Here is a 22058-nt window from a genome sequence, read left to right as displayed (position 1 = left end):
TAGGCGTCTCTGGGTTGGCTACTGTGGGGAAGGGATTAAGGGTAAATGGCTCGGGTGTTCATTTTTCTCCTTTATTTAAAAAAAACTTTTAAATGTTTTAAAAAATGTATTGACTAGGTAACTTCACGTGGTTCAAAACTCAAAGTACCAAGGGTATGAAATCTACCTCCAACTTCCCTCTGCCGGCCACCCCAGAATAGGAGGTGCTGTTATCTCACGGTTAGTCTAGATTCTACTCTGTCTGATACTTTCACGTCGTGGGTTGTAACTTTCTTAAAAAAAAAAAAAATATTGGCTTGGCCAAAAAGTTCGTTCGGGTTTTTCCGTAAGACCTTTTGGAAAAACCCAAACGGACTTTTTGGCCAACCCAATATTTAAAAGTAGTTTTTTTGTGTAATCCTATTTCCTAGTCAGCCTGTCATGGCTCTGCTGATTCTTTCCTTCTCCACACGTGTTCCAGCCATCCTTTTCAGCTGCTTCTTGGTCCGCCTGTTAATTTCTCAATTTTAAAATTACTTGGCCCCGGATGATTTCTCTTCTTATTTTGTGAAATGTTAAAAACGCCTCACATCTTGGTATCCTGGTTTAGAAAGTCGTCGTCTGTCATGTTCCTCATCCAGAACTACTCTCGTGAGTGGACCTCTAATCCAGGAGGAGCCCCACTCACCCTGTGGGCTCCAAGTTGCTACTGGGAGGAGTGACCTTAGCCAGCCAGCCCGACATGGTCGTGTTACACGCACAGGGTCAGAGGGAGGCCCAGAGGGGTCACCGAGCTTGCCCAGAATGACACAGCCAGGTAGAAGCAGATCCAGGTCCAGAGCCTGGACTCCCATCCTGGTCGCAAGTATAACCCCTCATGCGAGGGGTCACCTCGAGGTGGGAAGGGAAGGTGTGACTTGCCACCCTGCTAGAAACGTGTACAGAGTTGACAAGACGCACAGCCGGGATCCTCGTGGTTCTGGATCCTTCCTGCCCTGGCGGCCTGCCTCTTACTAGTCTCCTTGGAGGGCTGCTGGGTGAAAGAGGAATTGGGCAGTTTCTCTTTTGGCTTGTTGGGTAGAAGTGTGGTGGAAATAACCCAAGAAGGGGGAAAAGGCAGACACAGCTCGTACTTGCTGAGGCTGCTTTAAGTTAGACCCTGTTCATTACCTCGTGGGCGCCTTGGTGAGGCAGGACTGTTAATCTGATTTTGCTGTTGAAGAAACAGCACAAGAAGTTTGAAGCCATACTTCTTTGTAATCTACGAGGGACCAGTTCACAGAAGGACTGGGTTTAGCTGTGGTTGTTTGCCATTTGTGGGTATGATATAGAAGTTTTGGCAAAGTACACTGACAAAAAATTGATGAAAGATGTCTTTAAAGTTTTTTTACTGAATTATTTTAAAGTCTGAGGTTAGTGTTAATGTAACATGACTAAATGTGGTCTATACTCATTCCAGACACCAGATGTGGGATTATATATATCCCATATGTTATGTATGAAAGTGAGTTTGTTTATTGAAAACATATTTGCACATACATTTTTTCTTAGATAACTTTTATTTTCCACTTGGTTAAAGAGCTACATTGACGTAGGCATGGGCAGAACCTTGCTGGGGTTACTGCTGGTGGTGTGGAGTTGCTATAGCAATTAGGAGTAGAGCACTTAACTGTTGTCATCAAGTCTTTAAAAATGATGTAGAGGTGCGAGGGGGAATAAGGAAGGTGCGTGAATGAAGGAGGGAGCATGGAGAGACTGAGTTGGGAGAGGCGGGCAGAGGCCAGGTCTTACTGGGTCTTAAATTCACAGTGAGGTTTTCAAAAATAATTCTGAATATGATGGGAACCATTGGAGTGGTGCTGTCAGATTTGTTTCATGTTTTATAAGGGTGACCTTACCTACCATGTGGAGAGAGGTAGTGAGAATTCATGTCTTCCTTAGGGTGAGTGCCTAATCAATACAGAGGTAACAATGTGATCAGCTGTGCTTCTGACTGTTAAAGGTTATATTTTTTTTTTCCATTCCAGAATATGGTTGAGCCCCTTGTACCCACGAATAGTCCATGGGACCCACAGATCTGGAGAATCAACCACACACTTTAAAGCTGACCTCATCAGCTACTTGATGGCTTATAATGCCGCTCCCCTCAAGGAGTGGATAGATACCATCCAGGAGCATGACCTCTCAGAAACAAAGTACGTGGCCTCTTAGCAACTTGGGGTGCTTACCTTGAACGCCATGTGAGGTCTGGAACACAGGGGCCCGGCAGGAGATGGCTGTCCTTCGGGACGTGATGAGAGCAGGGCCTGTCACTGTCTGCACCTCCTGGTCCTCAGACACTGAAGTGGAGGCCAGGAGATCTTGCCCCTCACCTGAGTGCCACCACCCCACCCCTCCCATCCCAGCCGGAGAGCTTTCTCTTAAAATTGCTGAGCTCTTTGCCTGGTACCTTATACCCCGTGGGTGTCCCACCATTACTTGATGTGCTCAAAAATGATTTTAAGTGTCAGTTACTCCTCTGAAGAGGCATCTCAAGAAAGTGGGTTGGCTCTTAGAATATTTCTTGCTTAATGTTAGTTTTCATGCATATTTTGTGATTTGGGGAGTCCACAAATCACTATGTTCTGTAACTTGTGCTTTATATCTTTTTAGTGTTTACCTTATTGGCTCAACCCCGGGACGCTTTCAAGGAAATCAAAAAGATAACTGGGGACATTTTAGGCTTAGGAAGGTAACAGAATTTTTACTATTTTACCATTTTTTAAAAATTTAATGTATGTTCTGTCCTTTTTCATTTACAATTGGTATATTTTGAAGGCAGCTTCATAGTATCTCTAGCACAATTCTGGGCAAATAGTAGGCACTTGATAATTGATTGTCTAATTATAGTTTCCAGTAATTACTTGTATTTTAACATTTTGCCTCATTTATAGGTGTAGAGTTAACGATTCTACGTGGCAAAAGTACGTGGAGGATTTTTAGTTTTTTTATTTCTTGTAATAAAGATAGAGATTTTTTATTCATATAAGTATTATAGCTTTTGATCAGCACATCAAGGATTTTTAACACAAATTCAACACAGAACAGAAAATAGTGTTGAGTGAAGACTACAGCTGAGCTATGATGTGTTTTGTTTGCTAAACCATTGCCCTGAGAACTGTAATTATGACAATGACATTTGCTGCTGGTATGAAAATAAGCCAAGAAAGGTCTTTAACAAAACTAAACAACCAGCAAGTTAAAGCTTAAAGTTTTCTCCACCTCTCTCTAGGAGTCAGTTTATCGACCTTAGTAAATTCCTTAAAGGGGCTTTCTTAAAAGCCCCTCTTTTTCCATAAATTATTTATGTTGTGTGAGAATTCCACCCGGCCAATGACAACTTTTCACTTTAATTTCCTTTTGTGAGACCACAGCTGAAAGCGGGCAAGGTCTCGAAGCCACCATCTTTCTGTCTTGACCTGGGGAGGAGAGGGTCCCACATACTGGCTAAGTGCACAGCTTTGTGGGCGGATACCCACACCGGGGGCCAGATCCTGACCTGGTTACAAGCCATGTGACCTTGACTTGCTCCTTAACCCCTCTTGACATCCATAAAATGGGCATAACAACAGTACTTCCCTCACAGAATTGCATAAGGATTAAATGAGGAAATGAATGCAAGGCACGTGCTGAGTGTTGGGTCAGCACTGGTGTGTATTAGCCTGTGGGCCAGTGGTTCAGAACGGCCCGGTGATGGCCCATATCGTGCAGCATCCCAGTCTTACTGGAAGCGGAGTAGCATCTTAGAGTTTGCGGCCACTTTCCACTGTCAGGAACCCGTGTTGCATCATAGCTGCGTTCCAAGGAAGATGGGTGATCAGAAGTCTGTTCCACTGAGGTGTAAAGAGAAGCCCAGGGCCTTGGCTAGGGCCATGTACCTGATCAAGGACTGAGCCCAGAATAGCCCAAAATAGAAGCCGAGTCCTGTTGTTGGCTCAGTCCTGTTTCCTATGCCATGCTGCGCCCAGGGTGGAAGTTGAGAACTATTTGGGCTCTTTGGGGAAGTGCGTTTATAAATATTAATACCTACTCTGTGGTAAGGAAAATAGTACGTATAAAGTAAACAATACATCCATCAGAATATGAGCTCCACTGGAGCAGGAACTGAGGCTTTTTTTTGTTGTTGCCATCTCCAGCCTCTAGGAAGACCCTCGGTACGTGTTTAAATGGATAAAATTTCCCAGTATTTTCTGAATTGTTTCTGCAGCTTTGCATAAATATCAGACAAAGCAGGAAATGCAGGTCAATCTTCTGCAGTACTTATGGTAGTATGTATCTATATGTAAATATATTCCCTTTTATTTACAGAGCGTCACAGCTGCCTAGATCCCAAGAGTTAAACCTCTTTCAAATGATACGAGTCAAAATATACAATAGCTTGACCTCCTAGTGTTGTTTAGGTATGTTAAACCATTGCAACTTCAAGGCAGAAATCTAATTTCGTATGGCAGGTTGGTGCTTTATCTGACATCGCTACTAAAATGGGTCTTCTTTTTATTTTTTTTAATCTGTTTTTGCTTTTAGTACAAATCAAAGAATTTTGGAAGAAGAATACTTGTGTCCACTTACTCCATTAAAATAAAATATCTTCAGTATTTAAAAATATTTCCCAAAGAAGGAAAAAAAAACTACCCATGGGTATGAACTTGGTCGCTAATATTTTCAGCCTTTCCTTGTGAACGAGGCATTCCAAGGGCGGAAAACCGTGTTCTGAGTTGTCACAGCATTTCTGTTCACGTGTTTGGAGTGACGGTAGCATTCGTGTTTATTCTCTCACAGCTTCTGAAAGAGCATGCCTCATCCATACCTAAAGCAGAGTCCTGGCCTCTAGTAGGTCAGTTCTCAAGCGTTGGCTCCATGGGGGCCGATGAATCAAAATGGTTGTGTTCTGAGTTTAAAGAGAGCTTGGTGACACCTGGCAAGGAAAGCAGGACCCCAGGAAGTACTGTTCCTCTTCATCTGGTGAGTGCTTCTCCTCCTTGAGGTCACCGTTCTAATCCTCTGGTCCAGGAGAAGAATCAAGTAAGTCCTCTTTGTCATAGAGAGATGTTTCATTCCGTGGTTTGGGGATGGGAACAGCAGTACATTAGCATAATAGTCATTTGTAATCAAGTGGCCCTAATATCATTTGGTGCTGGGAGCTTGCTGGTTTGTTCAGAGCTCCATCTCAGCCGCAGACTAGACGGCGAATTCTCCATTCCTTCCTTCAGGTCGTCAAGCCAAGGGAAAAAATACTTGATAAATCATTGCCAGCAGAATTAAAAGCATTATTAATTTAGAGACCTTTGAATTAATAATTTTGCATTCAATTCTGTGTTAATTTGTCATTTCAGAGGGAAAAAAAATACTCAAATGGAAATGTAATTTTCTTTCATTGACTATAAATGCTTTCTGTAGTTTAATTACTAGAAGTTTAATTTTTTTCAGGAAGATGGGAACTTGTTTAAAATTTAAAGTACATTTTCTAAGTCTTTTAGGTGTTTCTAATTGAGATTTTCATTTTCTTAAAAACGAATCTTCATTCCTTTTAACAAATAGTTCTTCAACGTGGTACATTCCAAGTGTGTTTTTTTTTTTTTTTAGATATATCCTTCAGTGGAAAACGTGCGAACCAGCTTAGAAGGATATCCAGGTAATTGTTGGGGAAACTGTCCCGATCGTATTTTTTGTGTGTGTGTATATTTCATAAATGCCCTGGTAAACTTTTTCTTTTTTAATTTTATTGGGATATAGTTGATTTACAATGTTGTGTTAGTTTCAGGTGTACAGCAAAGTGATTCAGTTACACATGGCCCTGGTAAACTTTTTTAAACAAGTAATAAAAATGCCTTCCTCCTTGAGACCAGAAAAGTGTTGGTTAGAAATTTAGAGATTATTCTCTCTTAACTAGATAAGGATCATGAAAGTAGGTAATATTGAGCAGTGCTGTGTTCCAAAGATGATCCCATGCAGTTGGGCAGTTTGTGTGTTGTTTAATCCTCACAGTAATGCTCTGAGTGATTGATATTTTTACCAGTAAGATTGTTCTCACTTCTGCCACCAGCAGATTGGTTGTCCAGACAAGACGTCCGGATAAAACCAGCTTCCCCTACAGCTGTGTGTCATACCTTTCTCCGACCTCTCTCTCCCCGCATCCCCCCTGCCCGAAGTACTGTGTGGTTCTTCCAGATTTGAATCCCAGATACAGATAATATTGAAGGTCTGGAACTTACGCTGAATACTGAGATGAAACCTTTGGTATAACCCAGTTGATATATCTCGTCTTGCAAGAGCTTCATCTGTAAATCCTAGGACTGTTTTGTAGACATCTTTCCGTCTTTTCCTCTATTTCCCTTATGTCAGTGCTGGGCACTAAACTTATTTAGAATTCAGCAGCCTCCCAGATAGTGCATTAAGGAGGTATTATCCAGAAACCCAAACAGGGTAATGCCTTGGAAAAAGGGGAAGTCTGATAGGCATTTGCTTATGGCTGGAAGCAGAGTGCTCTGAATTAGACCAGCTTAGTCCATTCATTGCTTATCAAACTACATGTGACCCTGCCAGGAAAATCTCAGTAGGGTTTGGAGAGTATTAGCCCATCTGTTGCTTTTTAACAGCAAGCTAAAATTACTTCACTGAGACTCAGGGACATGGTGATTTTCTGGTTTGTTTGGCTGCTTTTTTTTTTTTTTTTTCCTCCTTTCTGTACTTCTAATAGGCTAGATCCATTCAAAGCATGTTTTTTAGTAGGGAAAAACTTGGTATTTTCAATAAAGCTATTGTGTAACTGGTCCTTGAAACCTCAGCTATGTTCTTAGTTAATTTGTAGTGGGAGATACAACATGCCTTATTCGATATGTCAGAAATTTAAAGCCCTCTTTGGATATAGATTATTATGGAGAAGTTCTAACATGTTTGGTAAGTCACTGATGAATCTACAGTGAACTTTCTTCCTTTCAAAGAGGAACAAAAATTGGCTACTAATTGTGTTTCCACTTGGAACTGTATCTTTGTTCTCTTTGTAGGACTATGGCTTTTAGAATTCCTTTTTAAAAATGTAACTGTTTACTGAACATTTTAATTTAGTGATCCTTTTATTTCATTTGTAAGAATCTGTGTAGCTAGGACAAAGTCCATTTGGAAATATCAGTGTAAAAGGTGAAGGAGGCAGGAGAACCAAGTTTTTATCCTAGTGTGCCCTCCCCCAAGTGTCCTGGTCTTGGGCAAAAAACAGGTGCACCAGACCCCATCTTGCAAAATGTGGCTAAGGGTGTCTCACCTGCATGAGGACAGCAGGATGGGCAGAGATTCATTCTCTGGTCTTTCCTAACATTTCAGATCTGTGCTATTATAGATGTTAAATTTCCACCACCACTACCACCCCAGTGATTAAATACCTTTTTCTATTCAGATAGTAAACATTTACTGTTTGACATGCATACCTAAGAAAGGAAACCCCACTGAGAGAGCAAACCCAATGCAGGTTTGTTTAGCCATTTTCTTTCAAAGAACTATTCCATAAGATGAAATAAGTAGTGGTTTTCTTTTACCTTCCAACTGTTTGCTGTAGATTTTCTTCTTAACGAAGGATCCTCAAATTATAGTCAGTAATTTTCATTTGTTTATTTTATTTTTCTTATTTTAAAAGCTGGGGGCTCTCTTCCCTATGGCATCCAGACGGCGGAGAAACAGAATTGGCTCCATTCCTATTTTCAGTAAGTAATAGGTTTAGAATGCTGCCTTTGCTTCTTTAGGGTAAAATAATGTTACTTGTCAGTCTGATTTTTTTTAAAAAAAAGAACCTTATATAATATAGCTATATTTTTTATCTGCATATGTTAGTGATAGAAATCATTTAAAACAAGGTTCTAAACATTTCTTGGAAATGGTTTTTAATACCAAAGAGTCAAATATTGGCATACAGAGAAAAAGGTAAATAGAAGAACATGTTGTGAAGTTTCGAATTTACATAAGCAGCGTTTTCGTCCATATTTCCAAAATATGTCATCCTTCTGTCTACACATTCATACGCTGTGAAACCACAGGCTTACCGAGGGAAGAATCCATGCCACTCTCTCCAGGGCACGGGGTGGCCTTTGGCTTGTTGTAACCGTCAGCAAATGGCCGAGTGTTCAGGTGAGCGGGGTGCCCCACGTCCTCTTCTGGCTGCAGTGGCTGCACATCCTGCGTGTTCTAGGCCAGTTCTAGTTTCATACTTGCTTCAACAGGCATTCATTTTGCTGGACGCCAGAAGCGAAGGCAGATTACATTTTTGTAGCTTTTAGTCTGGGAGTTCCCTGGCAGTCCAGTGGTTAGGACTCCACACTTTCACTGCTGAGGGCCCGGGTTCAGTCCCTGGTCGGGCAACTAAGATCCCACGTGCAGTGCAGTGAGGCCAAAAAAAAAAAAAAAAAAAAAAGCTCTCAGTCTAATTCAGTATGCCATTCATCCTGGAGCCTTTCTTTAATGCTTTCTTTGGAGATGTTTGGTTTTGCAGAGGACATTTTTAAAAATTGAACTCCTTTCAGTATTGTCTTCACACAAGTGAATGTAACAATCTAATAACGAATCTACCTAATCCTGATTTTACTCTTGCAGGCAGTCTGCTTTCTTGAGGGACCATCCTCTTATATTCATAAGTAAGGATTGTTGCTTCATAATATAGGTCATTTTTTTCCCATGGAACCTTAGTCCTAAAAATGTTGGAAACTTAGAAACCAAACTCAGATATATGAATATCAGCATTAGACTGGAATATTTCTGAATTATTCCCCTGCCTTTCAACATTCCATTTTGATATTCATACTGTTTGTGTTTTTCCCGTTTTGTATTTTATTCTTTCAACAAGCATTTGGTGAGCCTCTTGTACTCCGTAACGTGCTCCGGGAGCACAGTTCCTGCTTTCAAGGAGACCAGATGTGCATACATGCGGTTAAAAGCACAATAGAAATGATATGTATGTGTATGTATGTGTATTCATAGCAAGATGGGAAGGCCATACGAAAGGTTACAGTGCTTTTTGTAGGTGGTGGTAAGTTTTTCTTCCACGTACCTACATTCTAAAATGATCATGTGTTGTGCTGTTAGCTGAATACAGTTTAGGAGATACCACAGGTCATATCACAGAGAACGAGGTACTCACTGTTCTTTAGATGATAGGATTTTGCTTTTGAGACAGTTTCCTCATACTAGGACTATGACCAGTTTACATTTTCTAATTGGTGATGTGTGTCTTTCCCGTCACTAGCAAATGGTCAGCCGACACGTCAGGCCGCAGCCATGCCATGCCACATATTAAGACATATATGAGACCCTCTCCAGACTTCAGTCAACTTGCGTGGTTCCTTGTCACAAGGTACGTAGTTCTTACATTCCTGATGGGAGGAGTTGTTAAAGTGTATTTGTAACTCCTGCTAAGAGTACGGAATAGGGTTCCAAAAAGTGACTTTGTGGATTGTCATTAGTTTTCTGTGTGTACGTGTGTGTCTCATATGAGCCTTATTTAAAGTAGGCCCACGTCATGCATCCCTTGGAAGAGGGATCATTGCCTGATTTTACTTATAAACGTAGATGTTTACACGGTTTGCATAAAGTTTGTGTTTACTTCTGTATTTAATACTTCAGAAATAGTAATTAGGCAAATTGACATTTGGAGTAAATACAGAAGAAGAATAACATGGTAAAATTAATATCCCTTAATTATTTTCTTCTTAGATAAGTGAAACTTGAGCAATCAAATCTCTGTGTTATTTTTAAACATCTTTATTAAGATATAATTAACGTACTATAAAATTCACCAGTTTGAAATCTACAATTTAATGATTTAGTATATTCACAGAATTATGAAACCATCACAATAATCCAATTTTAGATTATTTTTGTCACCCCCTATAAGAAAGTCCCTACCTATTAGCATTTTTGTGTCTGTTTTTATAACAAGCTATAAAATAGAGCTAGACTAGAGCTTTAGTTCCTGGCTTCTAGTCTGAACAGAGACCGTTAGGCATCTCTTCATAATTTAATAACACAGTTGATGCCAGTAGCAACTAATTAAGGTATCACAGAGCAGAATTATTTCTTTAATGATGAACAAACTTTTAAACAGAAGTTTAAAAGCTTTCATGAACACACTTTTCAACCAAAGAGCCACTTAGAAGCAACCAAGTTACTTTCCCAGCTTACGGAAATTAGTGGCTAACCTTTGCCCCTGGCTCCGGATACGGGTCCGAGACTAAACAGTGTTAGTGGTGGAGGTTAGATGTGAGAGAGGGCTTCCCAGACGTTTCTGAGGAGCCATAGCACAATGGGAAAGCATACTCTCGAGTCCTAAAGATCGGACTATTCTGTTATTTACTAGCTCTGTGAACTTGGGAAATTTATTTAACCTGAGGCTCTTTCCTGTTGTATAAAATGGGAAAAGTGATGGCTGCCTTTGGGGGTTATTGTGAGAGTTAAATGACAGAGCCCAGTGCTGGAGACATATCAGCCCATGACATGAGAGCTGTCATTACACTTGTTCAAGCTCTGCCCTCAAGGCTGTGAAGGATGGCCAGGGGAATTAGTGCCCTTCTCTTTGCTGCGTGCCTATAAAAAGAGAAACTTCTGCCTGTGAAGAGTAGGTTACCTGAGTATGAGACCTGAACTGTAGATCCCCTGGGTGGAGAAGTCATTGCCTGAGACAGATAGGAAGTGCCAGGGAGAGCGGAGGCATGGAGGCCGTGTGACCCCTCTGTGGGTGAGGAGTTTGGGCCTTGGTGAGTGGGAGATTGTTACTTCCTCCCCCAAGTGTATTTTAAATAAAACACACTTGAGAAAGCTAGATCATTACCAGTATTCCTGAATTCAAGTGATGAGAAATTAAGTTATAATACTACCCAGTCTTCTACGAAGTTAACCAACAAAAACATGAATTTGGGCCTAACGTGGATCCTTGAACAGCCTCCCAAGGGACCTGGATATTCAGAGACCACATTTCAGTGTCAGCTCACCTATGTGCTGAGTAACTGTCTGTTAAACCGGCTTACTAAGTTGCAAGGAGAAAAACCTGGCTTTTAATACCGGTTCTGTCACATCCTGATGCTGTGTGTGACCTTTGCTTCCTGTATATGCTGATGAATCAATAGGACTCAATGAAATTATCTACTTGCTTCTGATTCTACAACGCTACCATTGGAAGCATTGCGGAGTGGTAGGCCATCATACATCCCAAGGGCTACTTTATTACAAAGCTTGTTGTTTTGCTCTGTGTTGAGTACCTGAAATGATGTGACATTTCCCTCAATCAGATCTGACAGATTCTCTACCCATTATATTATGTTTTTATACTCATCAATGCTCTTACTCAAATCATACCATTTTGCAGGAATGTTGAATTGAATTTGAAGGCTACTCTTCCAACTTTGGTTAAAATCCTCTTAACTATTAGCAGAATGTTTTTTCTCAAAATAGGGTCAGAGCAATATAAAGAAACATATGAATTATTGGGGAAAAGTGGTCTTGTCTAGCATCATGGGTTTTTTGGCTGAGAAAACAGGTGCCCCAAGAAATTAAGCATTCAAAAGCGTGCAGCTCACCTTTTATCCACATGGAGTGATCAGAAGTGATCTCTTTTACTCCCCTCCTGCCGTTGGGTAGACTTTTCCTCCAAGATGTTAGTGTCGAAGTCTTCTATGTAAGAGTGCTCACTGTGGGTCTTTGAGGGTTACTAGAGATGGAAATACTGGTGCCGGAGACCCAGGGATAAAGGAGAGGAGAGGCTGTTTGGAGGGCTGGCCTGTAGGATGGAAATGGAAACGTTGGGTCCTGGGAAGGGAGGGACAATTCCTCTCGTGCTGCCGTGTTAGTCAGGGTTCTCCAGAGAAATGGAACCAGTAGATGAGATACACAGAGAGGTATTTTTATTTTAAGGAATTGACTTGTGATTGTGGGAGCTTCAAAGTCTAGAATCCATAGGGCCAGCCCGCAGCCTAGAGTCTCGAGTCTCCAGTCCTGTGTTGCAGTCTTGAGCCTCTCTTTACTTTCCCTGGAAAAGACAATTGGGGGATTGTTTTTCCTCAAATGGAGTGAAAAGGGTAGATGTGCTTCACAGAAGTTGCATGAGATTTACTGATTATGATTTAAGGGCACTAAGGGAGGCTGAGATTAAGTTAACCCCGTGAGTAATCCTTTTCTACGGGCTGAGTTTCATAGTTTAACGACAGTGTGTGGTCAGCCCTGGGAGCACGACTGGGAAAAAGAGCGAGACGTGCTCCTGCCGTGCAGGGGCTGCGGGGAGAGGCGACGCTGGCCCCTCGTCGTTCCGCTGTGTAGGGACCAGTGTTAGAAACATATTTTCTGACTGGAGCAGGGTCTGGTTGGGTGAGAGACCACCAGCTAAAGCTAAGAAAGTGGTATTTCATGTAGGTCTCGAGGTAGGTCTGAAAGTAAACCAGGTGGATTGGGAGGGGAATCTGAGCCGAGGGGCTAGGGGACAAAGGGCACAGAGCTGAGAAAGCCCATGGGGCTTTCAGGGAGAATCTGAGTGAGTCCATGCAGCTAGATGAATAAAAACAGATTCAGATACCTTCAGAATAGATCTTCTCAGACAGGTGCACCTGTGTCCTTGCACTTAAGTCCAGAAAGCATCTACTGTCAGTTGATTCATGTAATATTTGGTGGTGGTTTTGTACTGTGGATGTCTGCTGTAATACTGACTGGCTTAATTATAACTTGGAAGTTAATTGAAGAATTTGAAATTTGTCTTTGTGAATCTGTGGCTTCTAATTTTATTCTGGAACACCTAGACCAAAAACTATACTTGCCAAGATGTCTAAAGGATAACAAGTAAGATTCATTCAGGGATTTCGACATGCCAGGTACTGTTCTAAATGCCTTATGTACGTTTATTCATTGAATGCTCACAACAGCTCCATGAGGACTTGGAGAAATGAGTGGTTGAAAAGGCTGCCCGTGGTCACACGGTAGTAAGTGGTAGAAGCAGGATTTGAACCCCAGGCATTTGGCTCCACGACTGGCACTCTTCAGCTCTACCTTCTAATGCCTCTTAATTAAGATATGGTTTTAGTGCTCCTGTTTTCTGTGAAGACCAGTTAGGCCAAAAGAAACTGCAGCACATTTTTCTTTGTTATGTGAAAGAGAAAAAGCCCCCATAGCACTCCAGTTTTATGAAAGGATACCTGAGAGACGTAACTTCTATAACAATTTAGAACATACTTAGAGCCCGCTCTCCAGCCCTTTCATAACAAGGGAAGGTACAGATCCCAAGTATAGGTGACATCTACTAGTAACTCCTTTCTTTTTTGTTTTTGTTTTTGTTTCCAACCTTATCTCCCAAACCGAGCTCTTCTATCTAGAAGGAGGTTCCTTTCCCGTCGTCCCTCTTTGCCCCAGAGGCACCTGCCCACTCTCATGAGGCTTGAAGCCCAGCTGTCCTCTTGTGCTCTTCCTCCCTTGGAGCGTTTACCGAGGCCCTTCCTCCTGTGGGTGCTGGGCACTCGGGATAAAACAATAAGAAGATTTACGTAGTGCCTTTGAGACGCTCAGAATCTCAGAGATGTCAGAAGCCAGGCACAGAAATGATTTCAGTAGAAAGAGATCAACTGTATTCTTGAGGTGGGCACGTGGATGCTTTCGAAATAGCTGTCAAAGCTTACTCGTCCTTCAAATGTCTCAAAGTTTCCTTATCTAGTCCCTGGACTTCTGAAATGATTGCCTGTCCGCTGTCCCGCCGCACAGGTCGTCCTCTTCCCAGGCCACCTGTCCTCGCTGTCCATGACCATTCATCTTTCAGAGACGTGGGTCTTCCCCATCGTCCCACGTTCAGAATCCTCGCCCGTTTCCTGTACGCTGAAGTCTGGAGTCCCCCGTTGGCATTCAGACCCTGGCCACCCCATTTCCACCTTGCTTCTCCTGTGCTCCCTGGCGGGAACTGCCAGCAGCAGCCGGGCTGGCCTCCTTTGCCCCTGCAGTCATCCTGCCAGCAGCCCACGGAGTCCCCTTTCCAGACGCCTTGGTCCTTTTCCTCTGCCTCTCCAGCTGCTGCTCATCTCGTCAGTATTGTGCTCAGGGCTGGCCTCTTCTCGGGGAGGCTTTGCCAGCCTCTACCGGTCTCTCCGCCCTGCACATCCTTAAGAGCACTTGTGCGTGTGCTTGGGAGCTCACCGTCCTGTCTCACCTCGTAGAGAGGACAGAGCATGAGCTTTACATCATCAGACGGTCCTGGACGAGACGACCTGTCTACTCCTGAACGAGCCTTCTGCCGTGAACGAGTTTCTTAACCGCTCTGAGCCTCAGACGCCTCATTGCACAGCAGCTACGAGGCTGTGAGGTGCCACGCGTGGTGACTTGACCCACAGGCAGAAGAGTTCACCTTTAAGTTCAGAGCAGTAAATTCACTGATAAAGTGTAATGAAAGAACTGGAAGTGGAAGGGCACAGTCTTGACACAGGGGTCACTAGTGATAGTCCAGTGCGTGTGGCCCCTCCGTGTTACCTACCCCACCATTAGAATGAGAGGTTCGTGCTCTCATGGAATTTGCATTAGGACCAAAGAGGTTCTGTCAAACAGCTGGTTGTATATGTGTTATGTAATTGCGGTGTAATTCTTTTCTGACCATTCTGCATAAGTAGATTTTCACCCAGCAAGGCCTACACTGACTTTCAGTTCTCAGCTTAAACGTCACTGAAACTCTCCTTGCTTCCTCAGCCTCCTGGTGTCCATCTATCCAACAACTCATGGTGCACATATTACTTATTTTAGCCATTGCTCTTTCCAGACACTACTCTGTTCCAGGCAGGGTGTCCATATGCCCTGGGCTTCTTGCACAGTCTGTGTTGTTTCCCTTTCAGTGTGGTTGCTTGTGTGATCCCTGGCTTCCCCTCTCACCTCTGAGCCAAGGCCATTTCTGTCTTGTTCAGTGCCCCCCCGGTGCCTGGCATGGAAGGGCTCTCAGCACAGATTTGTTAACGAGGAATCGAACGAAGGCCAGGATGGAGGCCGTACCATTGAAAGCACTGCCTAGACTTTGTGCGTAATTGACTGTGGGAGATGCTTCAAAGGCGAGTCCTGGGCTTGGGGTGTGGCTGGTAGGGAGATGGGGGATGGTCACCATCATCAATAGAGAAGTCAGGAAATGAAACTGGTTTTGGTGGGAGAATGGTCAACTCGATTAGACTGATTTATTATAGTGGGGCGGTCAAGTGGAATTGTTTATTGGCGATGTTGCACTCAGAAGGTCGGTGTACACCTGGTGTATTTTGGAGTTCTCTTTGGAACTGATCATGGATACACTGAGCCTTTGTGGATGGTCAGGGAAGAGTGGAGCACGAGGTTGGTACCTGGGAGGGGAGGAACATGCAGGGACTAAACATCACATTTACCAAGTGTTCCACTGCCACACAGATGAATTGGATCCAAGCCTTCCCTCCTGAGTTAAAGAACAACTAACTGATCACCATCTTCCATGAAATAATCTTCCTTCTACCTAAGAAATGTTCTGTGTTGTATTTTGGGCATCATAAAATTTAACCATTCATTTCAGCATGTATTTATTGAGCACCTGCTATGTAGCAGGTACTTTTCCAGGTGCAGGGAGTGCAATAATAAAATGTAATCCTTGACTTTATGGTGGCGAGAATTACACAAAAACCAAGTTTATATGTATCAAACGGTGATACTTGCTCTAGAGAAAAATAAAGTAGAAGAATAATTTAGGTGCACAGTCCTTTACTCAAAATCCTTGAGACAAGATGTATTTGGAGCATGGAAACATAATATGACACATATACCATCTATTAACATCCTTAGTGGTGTTACAAGTAGCCTCATGTTAGCTTAGGTCAACTTTTGTCACCTAATGAGTTAACAAAATTAAGTTTTGCCATTAAATATAATAAGTTATGTAATAGCTTAATTTCCAAGTTGGTTTCGGTTGTTTTAGATTTTCAGAGCTAACATGTAGTGCTTACGCTAAGTTGCAGGCGTTCTTCTAAAAGTACAGTCCATACACACACATACACTCATGTAATCCTCATAACAACCCTACAACTGTTAGTTGTAGAGCTGTTAGTCCCCTTTACAGATGGGAGAACTGAAGCACAGAGAGGGTCACCAAGCGCCCAGGAACCCAGTAACATCCTCAGGCACTATGCTATCCCTGTGTCAGGAAGGGAGGCTGCTCATGAATAGGATGGTCAGGGAGGGCCTCAGTGACGTGGTGACATTTAAGCAGAGACCTGAAAGAAGCGAGGGAGCCGTGTGGATGGAGAGCTGGGGGAAAGCGTTCTGGGCAGAGAGGAGGAGTTGGGGATATTCTGGTTTGTGATTGAGAAACCAAGTGGGTATTGCTGGAGTGAGTGGGATTGGAGGGCCGGGGAGGTCAGAGCAGTAACTGGCATTTTGGTCAAGATAATCCTTTGTTGTGCAGAATGGTTCTGTGCGTTATAGGGTGTTTAGTAACCTGGGCCTCACATACGAACCGCCATGTCATGGTGAAAGCCATCCAGGTGCCCCATGCCTTTCTAAATATCCCCTAGATTGTCTCTCCTGGTGGATGATATTGTCGTCTTTGAGAATAAATTCAGAGCTCTGTGAACAACTGATTTATGAGTGCTGCTGTTCTTTCACTTAATGCATTTTCCTACTTCAGAGTGATGAGGTGGGGCTGTAGAGAGAACCGTGGATTCTAGTGTAAATGAAACAATAATGCCAGCAAACCTGACAGTCCATCCACAAAGTGGCGGACGGATTATGTTTTAAGAATGGGGATTTTAGTGAAAGATAAATACATCAAAAGCTGCATGCGTTTAACTCCCCTTTTTTTTTTTTTGACACTTTACTACTTCGAGCTATTACCCCTCCATGGTAATGTTCATGTTTGGGATGAATAAGTACTTTTTACTAAAACAAATTTCCCAGAAAAAAATTATAACAGTAATAAGCAAGATGGATGATAAGCAATGTGAATTTTGACTAACCTAAAAATGAGACTTCTTTTTTTTAATAAGCCAGATTTGCACGTCCAAAGAAGTGTTGCCCTTCAAGGTGGTCACCTTTTGAAACTAGATATTTTATGAAGAATACTGCCACTGCTCACATCCTTTTGCCACTCTTTGGAATTTCCTTCAAAATGGGTTTACATGGCACATTAACGAGTACTGTTTCTTAATAGACATGCTTCTGTTCTAGGCCTTGTATAAGGTTATTGTTGCTTTGTAATAAGTTACCATAAACTAAGTGACTGAAAACAGTGCAGATTTATTATCCTGCAGTTTCTGTGGGTCAGGAGTCTGGACATGGGTTAGCTGCACAGGATCAGAGTGTTGACCAGGGAGGGCTATGATCTCCTCTAAGGCTCAGGGTCTTCTTCCAAACCCACTGGTTGTTGGCAGAATTTAGTTGCTTATGGCACAGCGTAGCTGTTTGCTTCTTCAAAATCAACAGGAGAATCTCTCCTCAGGAAGGACCCAGTCCCTCCTTTTAGGCTTCACCTGATTAGGTCAGGCCAACCCAGGATTATCCCAAACCTTTTGATTAACTTAAAAGTCAAGGGATTCGTGACCTAATCATGGGAATGAAATCCCATCATACTCACAATTTTTGCTCACACTCCAGGGGAGGGGATTATACTGGATACGTACACCGGGGGCAGGGGCAGAAGTCTTGGGGGCTGTCTTCCAGTTCTGCCCTCCACCGGCCTCATTGGTATTCATTACCCAGCTTGATTCATCCATCTTATTCTCCAGCCTTGACTTGAAATAATTTCTTACTATTTTTAAAATTGAGGTTTATTTTCCATAGTTAAGGGAAACGCCCCTTGAATATACTCAAAAGACTGAACCTCAGGCTCTAGAGGCTGTTTAAGAAGTGAAGTTCTAGCATTACTTGGAGCCGAAGAAGGCAGCTTTATTGGAATGAGGTAATAACCCTGCAGCATGATTGCTTTGGAGAACCACATTCACTAGGGTGTGTAGAGTTGTTAAAAAATAAGGATAATAAGTCTTATAAAAGATAAGTAGGATCCTAAAAGATCTAATTTCCAGAAAAAACAAAAAACCTCATCACTTTAGAAGTGTACTTCACATATTTCCTGTAGTGTGTGCATAATGGTCACTGGTCACTTCTGTACCCGTCGTAAGTAGAGGATGTTGGCTTCCTGGTCATAGGGACTTGGTTTTACCCAGTTGACATTTCACAAATGTGGAAACTGGCTTGAAGATCAGAGACTGAAATCTTATAAAAATGCTAGCCTTAATATAGTTTTCATCTTCTGTTTTATTTATCCTTTGAAATACACAAAAATCACAAAGTTTTCATTTCCTCTCTTTCATGATGTGATGTGATTGGGATTCTGACTGAAAACCTTTTTTATAGATCCTGCGTTATGTTTTAGTATAGAGCTGTCACATCACCTAAATCTATGCTAAAACCATTTTTAATGAAGTTTCCGCATGATTGGACTTGTATACGTTAGAAGTTTTTGTTCTACTCTAAGAGAAAATGAATTCATAATTCCCATACCTCTTTTCCTACGAAAATGCTCTTCCTGACACTTGGTAATTTTGTGCAATGTCTGTGTTTTCTTTCAGACCACTAACTATAGCACCTAGTACAGTACCTGGTCTGCAGTGGCTCAGGAAATTTTGAATGAATGTGTGGTATCCCTCTTAATCTAACTACAGTACCGTTCATTTTCTGACTGCTTCTCAGGTTTAAGTATGTTTTCCTTTCTGTACTGTCCAGAACACTTAAGCTTATCTTTTTTTTTTGTTTTTTTTAAACTTAAGCTTATCCTTAAGGTTGGTCTCAAATCTTCCCCTTTGCAACTTCTTCTAGCTCAGCAGACATGATTCATTGGTTTTCCTTTGTGTTTTCAAGCACCTCTTGCCTGGTCCTTTTACATCTCCCTTGTTGGTCTCTGGGCATCCATTGGCCTCAACTTATTATGAGCTGCTTGAGAGTGGGTGCCAGGTCTTACTCACCTTTATCCTTAGCATCTAACACTGTGCCCAGCATATGGTCAGGGGCCGGTACGTATTTGAATCAGCGCCCTTTTCAGAACTCTTTTGTTCAAATAAATCATATCCACACATCATAGAACAAGGGTATGCAGAGCAGGTTTGTGTTCCCACTCCTGTTCCCCAGCCGTCCTGCTCAACCCCAAACCACTACTGCTAGTCTCCTAGCTTTAACCCCATCAGCCCTTTCAAACTCAGGTACCTCAGATGATGATTTTATCCAATCAGCCGTCATACTGTGGAGGAAATGGCCCTGAGGTAGAGTCCAAAGATCCATGTCCTAATTCGGCATTGCCGCTTACTAGCCTTGCCTCTCAAATTTTGGGAAAGTCATTTCTCTTTTTTTTTTGAATTTTATTTAATTTGTTTTTATACAGCAGGTTCTTATTAGTTATCCATTTTATACATATTAGTGTATACGTGTCAATCCCAGTCTCCCAGTTCATCACAGCACCACCACCCCCCCCCGGGAAAGTCATTTCTAATCTGAGCCTTTTCTCACTTATGGAATGCTCAGAGGAGGAGGATAGGAAGTAAGTGTGAAGGTTACCCATTTAACGGTATGATGTATGATGATGTTAGTCAACTGCTTGGTTTTTACTGGCTACTGACAACCACGTGTTATTATTAAGGTCATGTTCATTAGGCCTCTAGGGAGTCAAGAAAGCTTATCAAGACTTTATCTGTTTTGTTTATATGACATATGGATGTGTAGTTTGTGACCTAAAGATTTTCCATAGGTATAGCCTTTTCTCAACTCAATGTGGTTAAGTTAAAAACTGGTCATAATTATTCTATATAATCAAGGCAGGTATGTTCAGCCAGAAGAATATGTTCAAAGAAACTTAAAACTAGCACTTTAGCTTAAACTTATTAGAATGTTTTATTGGCTGGCTTTTGTCTGGTTGCTTTTATGGAAAGCTATTTATAGTTCTCCATCCTACTGTGAAATCATCCTGTGTTTGATGGGCAGCCTGTTATGGAATTAATTACTGGAACATAATGACAAATACAGTGTTTAAATTTTACCATAGGACCAGGCAGGCAAGAAGATGAGCTTGAAGAAGCAACCTTGGCTGAGAAGATAGTGGCTAGGAGTAATTGGCAAACCCAGTGAGAACAATTATGAAAGCTGTGCATTGTGGGTGGGCAGAAAGCAGCGATCCCTGCTACAGTTGCCTAGCAACCGACAGGCATTGCAGGATAGTCGGTATGAGTAGAAATGTTAGTGCTGCCACTTCAGGGGAAAACAAGACAAGTGCTTGACTAGAAAACGACTGTGGCTTTTTGTGGAAACATAAAGGAGACTCTCCCCCCCTCTGCTTTTCCACATAGCTCTGCAATGTTTCTCTAATGTCTGTTCCTTAGATTCTGAAACAAATAGTCTTTTTCCTCCTTTGTCTGAGCTTTTTGCTAAAAATCAGATTGGATCACACAGAAAAATATTCATAAATGTCATTGGAGTAGACTTGGTTGCCTGGCACTGCAGCTCCAAGTTGGTATGCTTCAAGTACTTGGTTACAAATAATGGTTATTAGTATGAAAGTCTGCAAATGACTTCCTTTATATGTTAGAGATGATTCAAGGTCCCTCACTTTCTTGCATTCTGGTACAAGTAGACCAAGGTCAGTACATGCCGCTTTTCATGCTTGTGGGAGCAAGTCTCCTGAAGCACTATCCCTGATGGGAGAAAGCTTGAGACCCCCAACCTAGGGCCTCTAGACCCTTTGTACGCTGTCATTGCTAGTGACAAGCTGTACCTGTGGCTAGAGATGACGAGGTACTGTCTGGGAGTTCTGCACCAGGAACTGGCCTCCAAAGAAGACACCTCACAAATGATAACAAATACTTGTGTGGTGCTTATTATATGCTGACTCATTTAATGCTGACTCATCTAATCCTCCCAGTTGAGATCTAGGTACTATAATCCTCATTTTAGAGATACAAAAACTAAAGCATAGAGACCTTGAATGACGTGGCCCAGTAGGCAAGGTGGTAGAGCTAGGATTCAAACCCAGAGAGTCTAGCATGAATATTTCTTGCCTGTGTGCCAGACACTGCTCTAGGCTTTGGTGATGGATGATGAACAAGACGGGCATGGTCCCTGCCCGCAAGGAGCTTGTGTTCTAGTTGGTGTAGCCCTGTTGCCTTCTGCTTCGGGATCAGCACTGCTGGCCAAGTCTCTGGGGAGAACACGCAGCTCAAAAACCCACCGCAGCCCCCTTTCCTAAGAGCAACTTGTCAGATCATGCTTCCTCCCCGCTAACAGCCTCCAGCACCACGGAGCTGGCTTTCCCCAACTCTTCTCTCCTGACCCTTCGATGAAAATGCTCTGACTTCCTACCCATCGCTTTGCCATAGCTTCCCCCCCCCCGCCCCCTCCCCACCCAGTGAAGGTTGTGGTTTCTGCCATAGCTGTCATTTGTGGCCCCTGCTGCGCAAGCTCAGATGACAGCGTGGCTGGCCGTGAGAGGCCTGGTGCTGCTTTCTCCTAGCCTTTGCGTGTCCTGCCTCTGTTAGTCTTTTGAGCATCCGGTCTGTGCCAGGCTTTGGTAGGGTCCAGTGCTTCAACCTTCCAGGTTCTCCTAAAACACTTCTTCATCCTGGTCATCAGTTCCCACTTACTAGTCAACATCCGGGCACCTGACAGATTTCTCGAGCGCCTGATTGCTCTGGCTTCTGCCCATCTACACTGTTCACACCGAACTCAACCACCCTGCATAGTGGTTCATGCCGCCTAGAGCCTGGATCCTCTGGATGTTCCTGTCGTCCCACGTTGCTTTGAAGTCCCTTATCATTCAGTCGTTTGCTCATCTGCTCTGCCTTTGCAGATGCACATTCAGTACCTATTCTTGATGCCATGCTGGGCCTATGGGCCTGCAGACGTCCCCGAGCTTGGGATATTGATCACTAGATCTGCCCATCCACCGAGAGCTTGATCGGGACGTAGGTGGGTGTGCGCACGTGTGTGTGTTCAGGGGAATTCACAGTTTACACTGTGGCAGTTCAGGGCATCCAGGGTGGCAGTAATGCAGGGGTGGTGGTTCA

At 42.8% G+C, this 22058-nt stretch overlaps 1 protein-coding gene and 1 long non-coding RNA gene across 7 annotated transcripts in view; both read left to right on the top strand.

The window, feature by feature from the left end:
* Positions 1 to 22058, top strand: part of TDP1 (tyrosyl-DNA phosphodiesterase 1) — an 84506-nt gene that overhangs the window by 25277 nt on the left and 37171 nt on the right. For all 6 annotated transcript variants that reach the window (XR_014242226.1, XR_014242227.1, XM_082383700.1 and 3 more), the window contains exons 8-13: positions 2007 to 2174; positions 2632 to 2710; positions 4798 to 4980; positions 5602 to 5650; positions 7646 to 7712; positions 9245 to 9352. Coding sequence is in view for 4 of the 6 variants with exons in the window: in XM_082383700.1 (XP_082239826.1) it covers positions 2007 to 2174; positions 2632 to 2710; positions 4798 to 4980; positions 5602 to 5650; positions 7646 to 7712; positions 9245 to 9352 (654 nt within the window). In the remaining 2 variants the exon portion in view is untranslated. The remainder of the gene's footprint in view (positions 1 to 2006; positions 2175 to 2631; positions 2711 to 4797; positions 4981 to 5601; positions 5651 to 7645; positions 7713 to 9244; positions 9353 to 22058) is intronic.
* On the top strand, positions 9359 to 18007 carry LOC309624963. Its single transcript, XR_014242271.1, has 2 exons — positions 9359 to 13608; positions 13732 to 18007. It is a non-coding gene; the product is annotated as an uncharacterized lncRNA (long non-coding RNA).

Source organism: Balaenoptera borealis (genome assembly GCF_965194805.1).
Source record: "Balaenoptera borealis genome assembly, chromosome: 3".
Lineage (NCBI taxonomy): Eukaryota > Metazoa > Chordata > Mammalia > Artiodactyla > Balaenopteridae > Balaenoptera > Balaenoptera borealis.
Note: the sequence above shows the minus strand (reverse complement) of the source record. Positions and strands in the feature narration are given on the sequence as shown.